The sequence below is a fragment of the Chamaea fasciata genome, unplaced genomic scaffold, assembly GCF_029207755.1.
Source record: "Chamaea fasciata isolate MVZ Bird 193981 ecotype frontalis unplaced genomic scaffold, bChaFas1.0.hap1 SCAF_5, whole genome shotgun sequence".
NCBI classification, from domain to species: Eukaryota; Metazoa; Chordata; class Aves; order Passeriformes; family Sylviidae; genus Chamaea; species Chamaea fasciata.
The window spans coordinates 23,859,305-23,878,707 of NW_027094090.1; the positions used below are offsets into that span (position 1 = coordinate 23,859,305).

At 45.8% G+C, this 19,403-nt stretch overlaps 1 protein-coding gene across 1 annotated transcript; it reads left to right on the forward strand.

The window, feature by feature from the left end:
* The first annotated feature begins 8,371 nt into the window (after positions 1-8,371).
* LOC136290148 (ankyrin repeat domain-containing protein 26-like) lies at positions 8,372-18,963 on the forward strand. Its single transcript, XM_066184558.1, has 8 exons — positions 8,372-8,440; positions 9,604-9,738; positions 10,391-10,503; positions 10,925-11,066; positions 12,253-12,534; positions 13,247-13,482; positions 14,220-14,466; positions 18,837-18,963. Exons 1-7 carry the CDS (start codon positions 8,387-8,389, stop codon positions 14,413-14,415), a joined length of 1,158 nt encoding a protein of 385 aa, XP_066040655.1. The 5' UTR covers positions 8,372-8,386; the 3' UTR covers positions 14,416-14,466; positions 18,837-18,963.
* Positions 18,964-19,403: the final 440 nt, after the last annotated feature.

Sequence of the window (19,403 nt, forward strand, 5' to 3'; positions counted from 1 at the left end):
GTGGCTGACCGGTGCAGGACTGCAGCAGCAGCAGCAGCAGCAAGGGAGAGGAACAGAGTCCGGGCAGGGTCCCCAGGGCTGTGTAAAGACAGATTGTTTTCATCTTTTGTCTGCTGGTCTGTTGAGAGCATCTGTTTAATTTTTAGGACACCTCTGCATCTCAGTTCTGCGAACGGCCGTGCAGACGTCGGTGGACATCTAGCAGGAAAGAGCTGCCAACTCAACTTGGCTGAGGACTTAGAAAGAGCTCCGCTGGTGAAGGTAAGCGGACTGTGTTCCGATCTTGTAAGTGGAGCTTATTGACAGCGCGTTACAGGAGAGGTGTTGTTGGGTTAACCGGAGCCGCAGGAGAAGAGCCTCATGCTATCATGGTCAGCAAATCTCGTTTATTTCAGGTAGCATACACACATTTATATCTTCTATAATCAACTCATACATATTGCAAAAGTTAAGCTCAGGATTGGTGCTCAGACTAAAAGTCAGCTACGCCTCTTTCTACATTCCTTTGTGGTTACATTGTTTAAGTAAGTTTTAGTTTAACCAGGCTTCTCCCTCTTATCTTTCAGCTACAATGTCTTGTTATCGTATAGCAGCTGTGCTCAAGGACATAGAAGCTTACTGCCTTGCTGGTTTTCATGAGAGTTCCTGTGTGCTCAGCAAAACTCTCTCATGTCTGCGTGACCTTTTGCAGCTAGCCAGTTATCAAACACACTCTCCACACTTCCCCCGTTTTCTTTTACTGCTATCATTGTCATCTTAAAATTATCAAACATTGACAATACCATACGCTGCAAACATTGCAACACACAAGGCAAAACTAAAAGCAAAACAACAATTACAAGCAAAATCACAAGCACTACTTGTATTAAATGTTTTAACCAGCCTGTAATGTGCGCTGAAGTTGCATGAAAAGTTCACTCAGTCGGGGGTTGTTAACTTCTTTGAGACTTGCGTCTTCAATTCTGGAGACAACTCCCACTACATAAAGTGAGTCAGAAACTACATTAACAGGTTCTTGGAAGGTCTGAAAAGCCCATATAACTGCCAATAGTTCTAACGTCTGGAGATTGTCCTGTGGGCTTGCTGGAATCACATGATGATGCCACTGGCCTGCCTTGTTCCAAGTAGCTGCTGCTCGGCGGGAGCGCTTTCCTGCATCAGTAAAAACTGTAATTGCGTGTGGAATAGGTTGGTCTTCTCTCAAAGGTTTAGTAATTAATTGCCATTCTCCTAGCCAGTGCAATAATTTCGGTTTAAGAGGGCCTGTTGTAACAAAACTCGGTGCTTGTAGTAATGCCTCTGCCAATTCTGCGGAGTTGAGCAGAAACCAGTCCAGGGACGCTTTTTCTATAGGTAGATGTATCACACTAGGTTCCTTGCCACTTAGCTCTATTGTGCGTAATCGGCCTTTCATAATTAGCAAGGCAAGTTTTTCAATTTTTTGTGTAATTGTTTTTCTTTGCTGTAAGGGAGGGCTAATCCATTCCAGGACCCCCAAGTCCTCCATATTTCCTGGTCTCTCCCCCGTTTTCTTTTTCTGCGTAATGGCTCCTAGAAGGTGATCTTTGTTATTCCAAATAGTCAGTGAAACAGAAAGGGATGGATCGTATCTGGTGACAAAGCCATTGGCAACACACCACAAAATACTTTGAAGGGCACTGATTTGATCTGCAGAAAGTACAACCGGAGCACAGGGGTCCGTGCCTTTTAAGAGGGGGCGCAACGCTTCTAGAAGGGTGTTAGGAATGCCAACTACAGGCTTAAGCCATTGGAGGTCTCCCAATAGTTTTTGTGCTTCATGCAAAGTGGACGGTGGAGCCTGGATGGTCCTTTTGGGCCTTGTAGATAAGTCTATGACAGGAAGAGTGATACCTCCTGAGGAGCCAAGGCATTTTGTTCCGCGCGGCTCATCAGATCGTGGTGGTATGCTCATAGTTAATTGCGGTAGAGGTATGAACTGGGCGATCCGTTGGCCTTTTGGAATGTTCACCGGCGGGAAAGGTGTATGAGCTATAACAAAAATCTCTCCTTCAGCATCAGCGTCGATAACTCCAGGTTCTACCAGTAGGCCCAAAACAGACCCAGACGATCGACCTAAAATGAGTCCTCCTGTGGGTTGTCCATTAATGAGAATAGGTCCAAAAATTCCGGTAGAAATCACATGTGGACTGCTGTTATATAGGGTAACATTTACTGCTGCTGCCAGGTCCAATCCGAGGCTGCCGGAGGTTGCTGGCAAGAGTTGCCCATCGATGGTGTGGCTGAAACTATTTGTGTCCCGGCGCGGCCCAGTTTCGCGCTGGTCTTGGAGTTTCCCGATCCAGATCGGCAAGCGATGCTGTTGTGGGTATTGGATCGGCACTTGCCGCACCATACGCCCGTGGCACTACATTCGCGGCGGATGTGTCCCGGCTTTCCGCAGCGGAAACACTTCATCCTCCCACCGGTATTGGGGCTTTGACGCGCTGTCGCCGCTTGGAGGGGTGCGAGGGCAGCTAAAACCTGAGTCTGAGCTGATACTGCTTGTTCTCTAAAAGCCTGAGCCTGCTGTTGTAACCCCTCACCTATCTTTTGCAGCGCTTCTACCACAAATACCTGAGTGCCGGAAGGCATGGCTGCCGCTTTATCTAACAAATCTTGGACATTCCAATTCCCAGGGGCTGAAGCTATGAGGGAACGAGTATTAGCATTCCCATTCTGCAAGATACATTGTTTAACTAGGGCATCTTGCATGTGCTCAGCAATGCCTGCTTTACTTAAAGCATCAATGATTTTGTCCACAAAGGGGCCAAGAGGCTCCTCTCTCCCCTGTTTTATCCCCATATAAAGAGGAACACCTCCTGGATCTCTAATTTTCTCCATAGCTCTTTTAGCTACCGCCATGGCCTCTCTCAATTTATCAGGACCTAGGGTAGCTTGAGCCTCTACTCTATGAAGCGGTCCTTGACCCATAAGCTCGTCAACGGTAATGCCGAGTAAGGGGTCTCCTTGGGGACGAGGGAGTGCGGCACTTGCAGCCGCCTCTTCCCTCCATCGGGCTTCAAACAGTAACCTTTGATGTGGGGTATAAATTAAACGAGAAAGACCTCTAACATCTGCGGGCAACAGGAGATTCGTATTAAAAAGGAATTCTAACATTTGTTTAGCGGGTTCGCTTGTGACCCCATAGCTCGCTACGGTAGATCGTAGTTGTGACAAAAGTTTCCAGTCTAAATTAGTAACCTCCGCCCGTTGCCCTCCCTGCGGGTTATTGTGAAAGATAACTGGGAGGGCGAGGGGGGACGACATCTGCTCCTGAGCTGCCGCGGCCAGATCCGTATCTCCCTCCCGCCAGCCCTGATTTGCCAGTGCCGCCCATACCTCCCGTCTTTCTCGTGCCATAGCCTCCGCGAGGTCCGATAAGGCTCCGGGGAACGGCTCCGTGGCAACAGGACAGGGAGGGGCATTCCTAGCCTCTGCATTCATGGGGGTGGGGGGTGAAGGCATTAGTGGAGCAGAGGGCTGTGGCGAGGGCTGAACGGTGGGTGTACTGGCCGGCTCTACAGAGTCAGATGACGGGAGGTCAACGGTTGCAAAGACCGGAGGGTTTGGAGCGGAAGGGTCATCCTCATAAGCCCTATTCCTAGTGTGCATTTCACGAGCATTATCGACAGCTTTCTTCTCCGCCTGACATATAAGCAATTCATTATGCACAGTTCTCCACAACTTGCTCATCTTTTTCGCTGGCTTATCATCATCTAACACTAATTCCCAAAGCTTATCCCCATACCTGCGCCATTCGGCTAATTCATGAACAGTATGGGGGTTAGCAAAAGAGCCATAAGATGTAGCATGGCTCAAAAGAGGGGGGAGCTCCTTATCTAAGTCAAGCCCCTTAAATCCCCGCTTTCTAAGAAAAGCGGTAAAGAGATCATACGCTGCTTGCCTTTCCATACTCACTGGTACCGTTGCAAACCTCCAGGCGTCGGCAGCGCGTAGCGGCAGGGCGCACCGATGTGACCACCCCGGGCGTAAATCCGCCGTCCAAAGGACCCGACCCCAATGCAGCTCTAGAGAGGGTAGGGGAGAAGCCCGTTCGGGCGCCAAATGTTGGGTTAACCGGAGCCGCAGGAGAAGAGCCTCATGCTATCATGGTCAGCAAATCTCGTTTATTTCAGGTAGCATACACACATTTATATCTTCTATAATCAACTCATACATATTGCAAAAGTTAAGCTCAGGATTGGTGCTCAGACTAAAAGTCAGCTACGCCTCTTTCTACATTCCTTTGTGGTTACATTGTTTAAGTAAGTTTTAGTTTAACCAGGCTTCTCCCTCTTATCTTTCAGCTACAATGTCTTGTTATCGTATAGCAGCTGTGCTCAAGGACATAGAAGCTTACTGCCTTGCTGGTTTTCATGAGAGTGCCTGTGTGCTCAGCAAAACTCTCTCATGTCTGCGTGACCTTTTGCAGCTAGCCAGTTATCAAACACACTCTCCACAAGGTGTCTGGCAGGATTCCTTATACAGAAGGGCCATAGAAACATGCATGTTGTTATCCGCATGGCTTAGGCCTCTGCTAATCTTTGTAGATGTCCTTCAATCCCAGCATTCAGGAGATGAGCAAGTTGTGACAAGAGTGAGAGAAAAATGTTGAAAGTCTTCCCCCTTTCCTTCTACGTTGTCCCTAGGCAGTTCAGCACCAGCAAGAAGAACGTGTGGCTGTTCTGCTCGAACGTGGTGCCCACCCAAATCTGGCAGATGCTAACAGCAACGCTGCCCTTCACCTGGCTCTCCTGTCTGGCAATACTCATGTAGCAGGGCTGTTACTTGAGCGCGATGCCAGTAGTGATGCTCAGAACAAGGTAATCTTGGTGTATGGGTAAAGCTGCTCTTTCGAACAGCTGCCAAACTTGTCTCTGTTTTTCTAATGGAGATTCTCTCTCCTTTCAGGGGAGACATAACCCCCTAAATCTTGCAGTCTCCAAACAGCATGAAGGGATGCTGGAGTGTCTTCCAAAAAAAGCAGCTGGCAGGCATACTGCAAGGCAATGTGAAAGGTGAGGGGTTTGTCTATAAACAGCACACAGGCCTCCTCAGTTATCAGCAAGTGTGACTGAGGAGAGGCATGGGAATGAGCTCAGAAAAAGAAGGAAGAGCCACATGGAAGGAGATCCCCATGTGACTGGTAAATGTAGGTCTGCTCTTGGATGCTCTCAGACCTTCGGTACTGTTGTACCACTGAGGACTGCCACAGAGTGTTGGCTGTGGTGTGCTCTCCCCACACAGACCTAGACTCACTGGGAAACTTGCTGTTAGCTCAGCAGCAAGGTTGCTCTGCAGGAGAGCACAGGGGTTTTAAGCAAAGGAACATTAGGTGGTATGAACGGGAGCATTGGGAGAAAGAGAAGCAGCTTATCTAAGGGGACATGATGGGTTCCAACCACAAAGAAAGAAAAAACGTCTTGATGCGTCAGGCAATTGAACAGCTTGCCCTGGGAGTTTGTGCAGCTAGATCCAGGGGGATTTTAAAGAGTAGTAGAAGGAGCCCTAAACAGCATGGCTTTACCTTGTAGTCAAGGCTGCACTGGGGAGGCGGTGAGACTGGAGACATCCTGAGGTCACTTCTAAGCTGAATTCTCCCAGCTTTCATGTACTTGGCTTTCCTTTCACTGTGCTTGTAGGAAAGGGGGAAAGAGTTGATTTGGGAGCAAGCAGGGGAAAAAAATATGCCAAATTGGACATGTTTCTTATCGAATTTCGGATGTTTTAGGATTGCTCAGGCGTTTACCGCAAGCCACGAGGCTGATGTGGAGGAAGACAATCTGCACTTGCGGGAAGAGTTGGAGAAGCTTGAAGTGGAGGTATGGAAAGCCTGTCCCTACAGGAATAAATCATGGGGTGCTTGATGCTTTCTTGTCTGTCATGAAAAATGACAGAAGAGTGTCCTGGGAGCCAGAAGGAGAGAGATCTAAGGAAGTGGTGGTTACATTGGGCTTTGATCTTCCTCAGTCTCTCCTGCCTTCGTGCCCCACCATGCTAAAGTAGAGCTGCCTCTCTTCAGGGTTTCCCCACTCGTCAGTCAGGGGCGTGGGATTCCCTCTCTCTATGCTACATTCGAGGTCTTCCTGGTTCAAGAACGCTCCCCAGGCACCCTGGAGCAATTCCCAACTCCAGAGCAGGTCTGATGGCACAGATCACCTGGGAGCCTTTTCTGAAACGGTGCTCGCCAGGATACAGCCGCTGTCATCCCTCCTGGCCCCACCACGCTGAGGCAGAGCTGCCTCTCCTCAGGGATCCACTGCTTCCCGCTCACTGGGAGCCGGGCACCTCTCTCGGTGCTGCATTTGAGGTCTCTCTGTGTCACTTCGGAAAACTCCCTCTGGCACCACGCTGTGCTCCAGAACAAGTCTGCCACAGCGGTTTTGCTCTGACATTTCCGAGACTCCTTCCTTCTTTAGGAATAAAAGCATTGCAGTTCATGCTTTCCTGCAGTAGCAAATAAAGTGAATACAAAGAGCATCATCACAGGTCCCCAAAAGGGTTGGAGCAGCAGTGTCAGTGCTTGCAACTGTGCCCTAGGAAATCTGTGGAGGGGTAGGAGAGGCCGCCGTAGATGATTTGGAATAACACAGCTTGTGTTCATTTGCTAGTAGAAGCTTTGAAGGTATTTGAGATGGTTACAGTTCTTTGGGCAGAGGGTGTGGGCAGGTATCTGCAGCACGTGAATCCTTGGGCAGCAGCTGACCGCCCTGTATAAAAGCTCACCTGACCACTGCGGATTCTTTCTGTGACTTTACAGTTGCGGCAGATGGAAGAAAAATATCTCAATTCTGAGCGTTGTGTTCGTGACTTGAAGACTGCCATGGATGAGAGGGAAAGGGAAGAGCTAGCTGCTGCCCAGGAACTGCAGGACCAGCTGGGAGCATATTTTGAGAACCAGACTGCTGTGAAACAACTGCAAGAACACGTGCAACGGTAAGGGAACAACGCAGTGGGATGAGGTGTCTGTTGCTTGCAGGAATTGGGAGGAAAGCACAGGACACGTATTCTAATTTTGAAGGACGCCCTTGCTTTTGATTCTGTTATTTCACACTGTTCATCTGGAACTGGTCCTCTCCTTGGAGAATTTTCTTCAATAAGACCTCTATTTCTCTTTAAGCCTTGAAATTAAAGCCATCAGTTTGGAAGCCACTGTCCAGCAACAAAGCAACCAGATTGAAATCCTGCAGAGAGACTTGCCAGCCTGTGCCTCAGTAAGCTGCTCATGAATTGACCCTTTAGTGACTCGTGAGCCTAGTTACCTATTTCTGTTGGGGAAATTTTATGGTGAGGTTTTCCCGGAGAGCCAAGGGGAGGTCCGTTCTTGCATTCTGCTGAATAGAGGCTGCTCTACTTCCTAGCCATCCGGTTTTGAAAATTTTCCCATGCTATAGCAAGTCAAACATAACACTCTAAAAGGTCAGGATTTGATAGCAGTACACTGATGTAGCTATTTTCTGCTTTAGACCCTTCATAATATCAGATGCTGCTTTGGGGTCTCTGATGTGTTTCATTTAAGGTATTCAGCAAGTTAACTGGTGGAAATTCCACAGGGTATATTGATGCCAAGCCCTTTATGCTAGAGACCTGGCTGACATCATCAGACAGGAACAAAAATTACACGTCCCAGAGATTTTGCAGTGCAGAATTGCTTTGCCTTTGGCTACTTGCTGTTCTCATGAAACAGTGAAGAGGACGGCTTGTAGTATCTGCAGAACTCGGTGTGAGCCTTGGAATGTGCCACTGCTTCTACACGGTGGTTAATTTTGGCTGAGACAAGATGTGACCTGAATTAAGAGAGATTTTTTGTTGTTGTTTTTTGTATTGTAGCCAGTGAACTAGGGTTCTTGTTACAACTGTAGTTGTCAATTATAGCTGAAGGTATTTTGAAAAACACTACAAGTACTAGTTGAATTTTGTGATGTACTGATACTATCAAGAGAAGTGGGAAGGCAGTCACAAATCTTTCCACTTTGATTAATAGGGCATGATTTTCAGGTGTACTGGGGATGAGAAAAGCTACTTCTGCCTGTTTTCACTGAGCATTCTTTACATCCCACGTGGTCTTTTCTCTCTCTCTCTCTCTCCCTCTCTCTCCCTCTCTCCCTCTCTCCCTCTCTCTCTCTCTCTCTCTCTCTCCGCACCAAATGGCAGAGGTGATGATTGCTAACAATTTTACAGTGGCATCAAACTTAGGGCCATTTTGATCATTGTTGCTGGGTGTAAATAGTGTACAAATAAAGGGGTGAAGAGGTTTTGTGCAATACTTACTTTTGTCAGTGAGGTGTAACTTCAATCTAGAAAGTCATAATATGCCTTCTTGCTTCCTGTAATGCTTGTATAGGTTCATAACCGCCTGGAAGACATGATAATGAGCTTACAGACAGCACAGGCAGCTGCAGAGGACCACCACAAGCAGGTACAGACAGGCTTCTGTTGATGACTGTTTTAGTCCTTGAATTTTTTGTGTATAGGTAATTGATGAAAAGATCATGTGGGCTGTGTAAGCACACAGCTGTTAAATACCCATCTGGTTTTAGGGCAAGGCACCCTCAAGGGAAAAGGCAGTAAATTTCCTAATTTTCCTACTTCTGTGTTTTGTATGTGTTGTGGTGTGCAAGATAATTGTATTCATCAGTGTGATTTATCTGATGAATTGTATTCCCCATCCCACCTGCAGGGAGTGAGCAAGTGGCTGTGTAATGCTTAGCTGCCTGCCAGGGTTAAGCCACAGCAGATGACTGAGAGAGTGGATGCTGTGGATAGCATGGAGATCAGTGGTTGAAAGCTGAGAGAGGAGACTGGACTTGACAGATCCATATTATCTTTGGATTTTTGTCAGAGCTTGCCTTGAGGCCATGTCAGGTTTTTTTGTGAGACCAAGTGTTTTACCTCCTCTGTGAGGACTTGAGAAAGTCATACACCCTAAAAACTTTTTTTTTTTTAATCTGAGACTCTGTGCTAGGTGTTTTGTCACTTTTTGTAAAAAGCCAGTAAACATCTCTTGATTTTTCCTTTTTTTGATTTTGCAATTTTTTTTTTCCTTAAAAAATGGCACTAAAAGTATCTAGTCAACTTCCAGTCTTTATACTTGAACTGAATCTGCAAGTTCTGTTCAACTCAAATGCATCTGTTAGGCAAATCTTTGTCTCTTTAGATAGAACCATAAAAACCATAGTCAATTTCAAAACATTTTCTTGCTCTCAAGAGATGTACAGCTGTTACAGAAGCCATGAGGGTAGGGTATATTCTGTGGTGGGCACTAGAAATGCATACATTAGAAAGTATGTCATGAACTCTGGAGACCCTTTGGAAGAAAGCTACGGGGTGATTTTGTGTGTGTGTTTGTTATTCCCCAAAGTTCAACCTCATCTCACCACCCTTAGTGCATTCAGTCTTTTTACCATCTTCAATTTTTCTTCTTGGTTATGTTTCCCAGGCTGTGTTTTACATTCCACATTAACATTAACCATAGACATTGGATGGGGAGAGGAGAGGGTTTGCATTTAAGTTACAGCTTTCTGTTGTAGTGTTTTCTTTACAGTCACCTTAGTTGCTTTTCTGCCACTGTTGCTTTTACAGGTGCAAAAGCAGAATGTGCTGGCTCTGACGTCAAAGGAATTGCAGAGCATGTGGGAAGAGCAGTTTAGGTCAAGATCCAACCTCGAAGAACGTGTTGCTCAACTTGACAGGGAAAAGGCAGACCTCTTTGAACAGGTAAATCCAGAAAATTCTCCAGGGACCTAAGCCAGTACCCGAAAGAACCACATTAACTTTTTGGTCAAGTTCTTACATAAAGAGCATTTTTTTATTACCCCTGCCATTCAGGCTCCGGATATGTTGTGATCTGGATGATCCAGGAAGCAAATGAAAGCTATCTGGATATCTTGTGTATGTTCTGGAGTGACTCTCTTTGAAAGAGTTCCTAGTATTGTTTGCATCAGTTGAGCACATCAAGCACTGTAGTTCCCCACTTCTTTCTTAGATTCCTTGTTTTCTGGGTAGGGTTGAAGTACTGAAGGGAATAGTATATTGAAAAAATTCCCAAAGATCAAATTCCTCTGCCTGCTGATGAATAGTAAAAGCTTGAGACTGATTGGTATTCTCCCATAATAAGCATACATACATAATCCTTGCTATGAGTTGAGAACTCTTGAAAGTAGTCCAGTGTCTTTTCCACCTGTTTCAGTGGAAGCATCTATTTTTGTTCTTCAGTATTGACCAGTTTTCTGTGAAACCTAATGTGAAACTTGGCTAACAGATGGAGATGGACTGCCGCTTCTCTTGTGGAGAATGCTGAAGACACATATTGCACGTAGCTGTTGTTCTTACTCTCTGTGTGTGTCATGGGTCTTTTCTGTTTTGAAAGTGTGAGAGTGAAAGAAAGAAAGTGAAGCAACTGATGGAGTTAAAACGCCCAGTTGAACTCCGTCTGGACCAAGAAATGAGAAGAAACTTAGAACTGCAGAAAAACTTAAAGAGGTATGGCTTTTTGATATGGTGGAGAGATATCCCTGAATAGGAGTCCAGTTTTACTGAACTGTAATGTAAGAATAGGTATACATACTCCCCGAGCAAACTGAAGTCTCATGTTAGCTCCTGCAGGGTATGTCTCTGCGTGAGCCTATACTTACTTATAGCTGCAAGAGGAATTGCCAATCCAGGTTGCTCTGCAGTTCTCCAGGGGTGGGGAAAGGAGTCTTCAATTCATCTTTTCAGCTGAAATTTGGATGTGCCCGATGATTTGTGGCACAGGAAGAGCAGGCTTTTTCTCAGCAATTCCTGGTACTGTTAAGTATGTTAAAGATGAAGAAAGCTATGTCTGCACTCCTTACTTGAGAAAATATGGAAAAGGTTGCTTATTCCTGTGTTTCATTGTTTTCTGAACTGATTTGCTGCTTAGGTTGAAGAGACTTCTCAGTAGAGCTACAAAGAAAATACAAGCGTATGAGGAGAGAGAAATGGAGTCACAGCTTAATTTGAAGGGAGAAATGAAGAACAGATATTCTGAAATGGTCAGTGAAGTTGAGAGATTAAGAACAAAGGTGAGCTCTGCTTAATTTGGGGTTTGTTTGGTTGTGGCGTTACTTCTCTTCAAACCTGTGTGAAGTTTTCCCTGTATTTCTTGTCACGTTGATGATTTTCTTTCCTTAGCTGTATTTTAGATTTGATTGATCTCTCTTAATGCTTTTTCTACAGTTAGAGAAGCAGGTGACTATGACTGATACTGATGTAGTTGTCATTCTGGGCAAATATGCAATCCCTAAGTACAAAGCAGAATCTGCAATGGCACAGGAAGGGCGGACTGTCATGCCGAGGGAGGGCAAGCCAAGAGTGGCAGCAAGGCTGGCAGGGTCTATAACCTCATGAGCCTGGGGCCCATCCCCCAGGCACTAATCAAGAAGAACAGAACAGGTCTGGTGAGAGCAGGCAGGGTCAGCCAAGAGTGCAGATCCTCAGGCCAGGCCTTAGGGATGGGCAGTTCTCTGTCCATACCAGGACGTCATGTCTGTGGGTAAGGATCAGGGCTGACAGCAGCAGGCCTCAGCTCAGGCCTGGCCACAATGTGAGGCTATGGCAGCATCACCCTGGTCTGACAGACGGGTTCCTCCTCTGGAAGAGAGGGGAGAGGTACCGCTGTTGCTCACACAGCAAGAACAAGCCTTGAGCCCTGTCCCTGCTGGGACTTTCCTTTTCTGAAAAGTGTTGTTGCTGAGCAAGGAACAATGAGGAGAGGTGACACAGGAAAAGTGCTGTAACTCATTGCTCACTGTTAGCTGTTTCGGCCCATCTTGGCGTGGGGACCCAGAGGTATTGTTGCCAGAGATGTTTTTGAGGTTGCTCTGGCTGTCCAGTAGTAGCGTGTAAACTTTATGTACTTCTCTGCTCATTACTCAGATTCGTTGCTAGAGAAGCCACATTTCACAGTTATGCTCAGCTTTAAAAGGCATCATTGTAGAATCAGTTACTCCTTTGCAGTGGCCCATTTTTAGTCCAGAAGCTAATAGCATTTTTTGCATGAAGAACTGCACAAGGAATCCTCAGGTTCCCATCCTATCACAAATGATGTGAAGGCTGATCTTGTTGGAAAAGAAGAGCCCAGTTACGTTAAGTTTCTTATACTGAGTATGCAGATGATAAATACAGTCTCCATGGACAACCCCTTTAGTGATTTTAACCGAATTCACTGCCTTTAGATGCCTCTCAGTTGTTTGTATTTCCCGTGTACAGGTTGCTGAACTTTCCCAGCAGCTGGACATGGAGTCTAAAAAAAGCATGCAGCTAGAAGTAGAAAACCGGGATTTGCGAGAAGAACTATCTACCCTGCATGGGAACTGTGAAAAACTGGAGAAGAGCAAATGCCAGCTGAAAGAAGAGGTGGCAAAACTCCAGCATCGCTTGGAGACTAACATGGTGGATCACAGCCAAATAGAACAGTATAAAAGAGAGGTTGATGAAAGAGCAGACCAAGAAATAAGACAAAAACTACATGAAGTCAATCTGTTTTTGCAAGTGAGTAACTTCTTGGCGTGTGTGTGTGTAGGCACTCTGTAAACTTTGGTTGTGGCCACCATTTCTTAGTGTTTTGCTTTAGGTGCCCGATTCTGTGTGTCAGCACTTTACTTGTGTCTTTGCCGAAGGGCAGTGGGTGAATGGCATATGGTTGGGCAGGAGTGCCCTTATGGTGTGTCGCGTGCTGGCAGGTCCCTGAATCAAAAGGTTGCCCAAGGCAGGTTTCCATTTTGCAGTGCTTGGGGCTCTCTCTGTCCTCTGGTCTGCTTCTCACTGTTTGTGCTTGAAAAGGTTTTGCCCCTTCTAGCTGTCACAGCCAGACCTACAGGTCTGGTTTTCTCCTTGTACAGGGGAGAGTGTCAGAAAAGAAGTGACTGAAGTTGCAGGTGGGGAGATCAGGAGGAGGTGAGGCATCCTGCTAAGGTCTTGGAGGAATCCTGTTCTCCATGCCCTGACCTACCGAGACAATGCCCTTCCATTAGTCGCTTTGAATAGTAGTACTGCTTTGGGCTTCATCCTGAGTGAAAAGAATCATTTACCCTGGTGGTAGCTCCAGGGTTCTGCCTTGGTTGCTGATGGCAGTGAGGAGGCACAGCCACCTCTCTGAGCCATGCTGGACCCAGGACGTTGGGTACATGCAGTTGACAGGTCGGGAGAGTTCTCATTTTTCTTTGTGGTTTTGTGGTGGTTGAAGGTGCACTGTCTCCTTCAGGCACAGGCAGCCTCCCAGGACAGACTAGAACACATCAGAGCAAGTCATCATGCTTCCCTGAGAAACCAGCTAAAAGACAGAATTCGAGATCTTGAATGTGAATTGGACAAGATAAAAAATACTCAACAAGAGAGTACTTTTCCAAAAGAATGTGCACAGGCAGAAGTGGAAAAGTACAAGGACCTGTATCAGGAGGAAGTGAAAACGAGACGATGCCTAGCAAAGAAACTGGAAAGGTAAGTCTGTGCTTCTTTTGGACTGGTAGTAAGAGAATCCTTTCTCCTGATGCATATTTCTTGTTAATTCCTCTTTTGCACCTGGCCAGCACTGAAAGCTTATGATGACATGTTTGTGGGGAAAGTACCTTAAGACCGTAACCGTTCAGCAGGCCTTCATTTCTCTTTAATGTTTCAGCAGGAACACAACTGATCATGGCATTAACAGGATACTTTTCAACTTGATGTTGTTTTAACTGGCAGCTTTTTTTGCCAGTCTCTCTAATCTAATCCTCTGTACAAAAGAAAACATTAATTTCATGTCCTTCATTGTTTGAATAAGGGTAGGCCTCTCAGAGAACAGCTTTCTGTTCTGTGAAGAAAAAATAGAAGTGGTCTTTTTTGGCTTCTGTTTAAGCAGTGGCTCTGAGCTTTGAGCTTTCCTTGGGAAGGGGGGCCAGCCCACACTTGTTACAGAGGTGACATACCCTCCAGAAGAAGCTATGTAAACACATGGCTTTCACAGGCGGCTTTCAACTCTCCTGATGACCTGTCCTAAGGGTTGGTGGCACCTGCTGCTTCTTGCACCTTGTGTGACATCTTAGAAACAGGCCCTCCAAGCAAGCTCAGGTCAAATGATGTACTATTTTTGGAGGCTCTTCATCTCAGAAGTCAAATAATAGTCAAGGACCTGGAGAGTAACTTTGGGAAAGTGTTACTGCCAAAGGTAACTGGGCGTGTGTTTCTGAACGTTTCAGAGCTAAAGAGAGACTTGAAGAAGCCAATGCCAAGCTCCTCTGGGAGCGCCATAAAAATGAATCCTTCATTACAAGCAGCATTGTCAGCGGAGGTCTGGCTGCAGCTCCAGTTCTCTATTCAACTGGAGTGGGACATTTCGGCAACAATTTGAGACTGGACAGAGCTCTCAATCTAGGAGGAAGCTCCCTAAGCTGATACGAGCCTATTTTCTTATCAAGAAGGAGGTTTGCAAGCGCTGTGGCCAAGGTAAGCATTTTGAAATATCATTCTCGACTGCTGAAGAGTAGCCATATGCAAGGTTCTCCCTTTTTAGCCTGAAGTTAAAATCCACTTATTGTTCTGTGCCATACTGTCCAAGAGGCCAAAGCAACTGCTACTCCTCAGAACAGTGCACAGCCGTATGTTGTAAGGCTGAAGAGTTCTGGTCATCCACGTTGTAAGACCTTTCAAGTCTTAAAACCTGGTCTTCCCTCTCAGAGTCATAAATAGCAAGTACTGTTACTGGTCCGTGCACCGGAATTTGGAAGATGGGGCCTTAGCGCATAGCCAAAGGCAGGGCATGTCTGTCTGCTGCAAGTGTTGCAAAAAGATTTTGGGACTCAAGGCCGCTTGTTATATTTACAAACTGTCAACCTTTCATCCTGACAGCGGTGCCAAAGGCTGCTGCAAATGAATGTGGGTGTCTTGATGTGGAAAAGAATAGTGAACTCTGCTAGCTGCAGTCAGTGTAAATTGATGGATTTATGAATCCAGTTTCCCTACATAGTGTGAGAAAGGGAATGTTGGTTCCCTCTGCTCTCTCTCAACTTCTGTTCCTTTTCTGGTTCCATTTTCCAACTGCCCTCTCGTATCTTAGTGGTCTTTCTTTTGTGAGCTTTTCTCCTTGCCTCCTGTACGTGTCGGCCATGTTCTTGGTCTCACTGAACACCTTTGAACTTAAAGCTCTTCTTCTTTCTTCTTCAGCTCCTAAATCAAAAATCTTCTTTCTCTTCTCTGCAGCCAGATACGTGAGAAGGTTTGTAGCCTGTACTGTTTGACCTTGCGTGCTGCTGGAAGTGTTTTGTCTATTTGTGCTGCTGGGTGTTGATTCAAACCTACCGATGCATTCGCATTGGCCTAAAGCTGGAAATGCTTTGGAGTTGCTGGTTCCTCTGAGGGAAAGAGTAACTGCTGCCGAGTACTTCCGTGCTTTATGTCATTGTGAAGTGACGGCTTCTGTGAAAGTTCAGCTTCTGTAAGATGGCACCGTATGTATGGATTTAATCTCTTCCGATGGAACTTGGTTAAACTAGAGGAGAAGGCTCTTTGCCCCCTTTGCCTGTTCTGACAGTGAAAAAGTTCTGGGTAGCAACAGTGGTTGGTTGTGTGTGCAGTAGCAGTAGTGCTCTGAAGTTGAGTTCCTAAACCCTGGGTATCATCTCACAGAGTCTTAGAGGATCCAACTTACTCTGTGCTCAAGAAGCTCTGTGGGTAAGTAGTAAGTCAACATCACTTCTTGAAACTGAGAATTACTGAGATGGTGACTGCAGCAAGTCACCCAGTATGTTACTGCCTGAAGAGCTAAGCAGTGAAAGAGGCGTGCTCAGGACACAGACAGCAACTTGAGGAATACTGGAATTTACTATAATGGTGAATTGCAGAGAAATGTGGAAAGATATGCTAAGCTAAGCAAAGCATATAATCATTGGCAAAGAATTATAAAGGACAAGCTAAGCAATTCACCTGATGCTTGCTATGAAGGAATGCCTATAGTGATAAAGAAAGATACATCCCCAGTTACTCCAATACTTTCCCATCATCCAAGTCTGAGACACCTCAGCTGTGAGAGGAAGGTGTCACAGTGAAGGACTGGAGAACCAAGGTAATTGAGAGCTCCTGTGATGCATCCACCTTGCAGGCCATCAGGCTCCCCCAACTTTGCTTGGACAGTAGCCCAACTTTTATACTGTTAAACAAACAAGCTGATGTAATATGTAATTTCATTCTCCTGTTGGCTTTCTCCCAAAGCCTGGCCAGGGCTCAAGGAGGAACCAAGGGAGTTGTCTTTGAACCTATAACCTCCTGGTTGGGCCAGATGTGGCCTCATGCAGTTTCTAGATGCAGAAAGGTAATTACATATTTTGCCAATAAATGCAACCATATAACAATCCTCCATTAATGAACAAATATATATAGATAACATTTAATTGGAAAGTTCATCTGTAAGTCAACTTTGGGTCTGGGTCTGCTGTTCAGGCCTTGGTACTTCATGCCTTCTCCAGAGGGGGCAGGAGGACACTGGAGACATTGTCAAAGTCCTCAAAGGTGTATTTTTGTTCAAAAGCCTTTTCATTCCATTTCAGAGAAATGCATGTGTTGGCCTTATTTCCACCTATTTCTCTTTCCTCGGGCGGGGGTGAGAATCACAAAAAGGTTACTGGAATAAATAAGAGGCAAACAAGACCTTTTTCTTCTCTTCATTCAGCCACACATGTTGCAGAGGGCCCTGTGGATCTTCTGGTCGTTGTGCAGGCTTCATAAACCGGGAAAGTGCTTTCTTCCACCAGCTCAACTACTACGCTTTGCTTAAGATTAGTCCTGCTTTAGGTCATCTTTTGGTCTAGGCCTTAGATTTCCTGCTTCCTTCCACTACCCACATCTCATTTCATGTTCTGGAGGGGTCTCTTTTCCCCAGGATTTTACTCTCCACACTTGAAAAAACACTTGAGGCTTGGGGGGAGTTTTTCTTTTGGCACCGCTGTAAGAGTTTGGCTCCATTTCTGTTACTCCACCCCCCGGTAGTTACGACTCCAGGAAGGAAACAGTCACAGGTCTCTCAGCCTTTCCATGCAGCTCATACGGCCCAAGGCCTTTGGCATCCTCTTGGCCACCACAGGCCATCATCTCCAACTGGTATGATATTTTTAGGTTTTACCACGTTGTCCATGTGGTGTAAGAGTGTTTTAGGAGTTCTTAACAGTTATATTTGGGTCATATTATGTCTTAACTGTCTATCCGGTGTAGCATTCTAGGTACAGCAGAAACTGGTTGAAAAAATCACTATGGAGTTGACAGAAGGTAATGTGTCATTGCATTAGGAGTGGTAAGATAAAAGGTGACCCTTTCTATGTCTCAACAGCTTTCAAGCCCTTGTTTTCAACTTCCTCTGCTAAGCACAGAGATTTTTTTCTGCTAGCTCTCTAGTTCAGGCTTGAATGTGAAAAATTCCTGCTTCCCAAAATATTGCATAGAATGTTATGCGCTTGCCTAGAAAAAAAACAAGCAAAAAGAAAACAGACACACTCGGTTTAAGATGAAGTTGCCCTTCACTAGAATTAATCTCCAGCAAAAAGATCAAAGAAGCCCCCAGATTTTTATTGATCTTTATAGACTTCAGCCATCCCTTCCTTCCCTGCACGTGGATTGCGTTCAGTACTAAGCCATACCGTACACGTTCTCTGCTGTTAGGTCTTGATTTTTCTTGCTGTGATTCATGGCTTGTCTTTGTAGCCTAGGTGTTGCAGTCTTGTATTGAATAAGTAAGGAGAACACGACCAGGAATTGTGGTGGTGTTAAAGGTTTTCTAATAAGTTCGATGTATTACAGTTGTTTTATGTACCTTGATTTTCTGTACCTTGGTTCACTGTACGCCAGTTCAGTGCTGTTCCTATTTTTAGACTCCCTCATGTTGTAGCCTCCCCCCTCTGCCTCCCTCTGCCTCTTCCTGTCTCCCCAGTTACAGTCCTTGATTGGTTAATTCTTCCCGCCTTTGCTGACTGTCTGTCATCCCATGGGGAGATCCTCCCTCCCTGCCAGTCACTCAGGGCCTGTCCCCCAGGTCTGGAAGCTTCGAAGGGACTGGCTGGTTGAAGGGCTCTCCCCTCCCTCCCTTCAGTTATGGGTTAGTGTTACTGTCTATGATGTTAATGAATCCCCTCCTCTCTTACCCCACTGGATGTATGAGTAGCCACCCCGAGTCTCCGCCTTCTGTATAAAACCCCCTGCCTCCTAAGGCTCAGGGTCTCTCCGAGGCTCTGGTCTTAGGACGAGGGTCCCCTCCCTCCAATAAAGCCTAAGCTTCAGTTTGCCTCCGAGAGTCCCGCCTTTCATTCCTCCACCACGGCAAAGCGGCAGGGCGAGTCGGCTGCAAAGATCCCACCAAGATCCTGTGGGGGCGTGTCGGGGCTGGCCAGGCGTAAGAAGACACGCACCGCCACAAGGAATAAAAGACAACATTTCTTTAGGAAGAGATCGTTCAGTGGTGTTTAGGCAAACATGAGTTCAATGCTTGCAACATGGAGCATAAAACACGCTCTGCAATTTGAGGCCAGGTGTCCAAAGAGGAAATCCACCTGCCCTCTTAAGGGCCACTGGAGTCATAGGTAGCCTCCAGAATGTCTGTCACCAGCTTTAGAAATGCTGTTGTATTGTTCTATGTGTATGCACATAAGCAAATGTGCACAAAATGTTCTTCCTTTGTGCCCAGCTCTTCCCACGTTAAGTGTCCTTGGAAAATTTAAAGTCTCGCTCAGGATTGCAGACTGTTGTGTCACGTAAAATGTTATTTCAGTGCATTCATTAACTCTCCCTGTCTGCTTTAAAAGTAACATAAGGAATCTTGTGTCCTTTTCCCGCAGCCACTGCTGAACTTGAAACTGGATGTGCTGGATTTTCAAAAAAGTTTCATTTGGACCAGGATCCTCTTTGAAGAATAAGAGAGGAGTACCGGGATGTTTTAACTAAAAATTATATCATTAAATTAATTTCTGTGGAAAGACTCTGGACATTTTTTCTTTTTATAGAGCATCTGTGGGTTCCCTTCTCCCCGCCTCAGATCTGAAAACTTTTTCATTGCGGTCTGAATATAAACTCTCATTCTATTAAATGGATGTCAAGCACAGTGCACTCATCGGTTGGGGTTTTTCTGCCCAGCTGGCTTCTTTTGCACTCACAGTATGAACCACATCCGTTTTTTCTGACCAGCAGATTGACTGATCTGGAATCTTGAGCTTGACAAAACTGTCAGACGTGTTTCGTATGACAGTAGCTTCATTATGTTGTGTCACTCATGTTCTGTGTTTCAACAAAAGTGCTCCCTTTGTTCTTTCGCATCCTTTCACTTAACGTGTTTGGAATGTTCCCAGTATTACTTTTGTGCTTAGAGACATGTTCCAGACCTGGGAATCGAGAAGAAACACCATTCC

Bases quoted from the DNA above. Each gene is read 5' to 3' on its own strand.
- LOC136290148 (XM_066184558.1), top strand. From the start codon at position 8,387: ATGATAATGAGCTTACAGACAGCACAGGCAGCTGCAGAGGACCACCAC. The intron at 10,504-10,924 runs GTATGGCTTTTT...TTTGCTGCTTAG, and splicing joins CTGCAGAAAAACTTAAAGAG to GTTGAAGAGACTTCTCAGTA. The intron at 13,483-14,219 runs GTAAGTCTGTGC...TGAACGTTTCAG, and splicing joins CTAGCAAAGAAACTGGAAAG to AGCTAAAGAGAGACTTGAAG.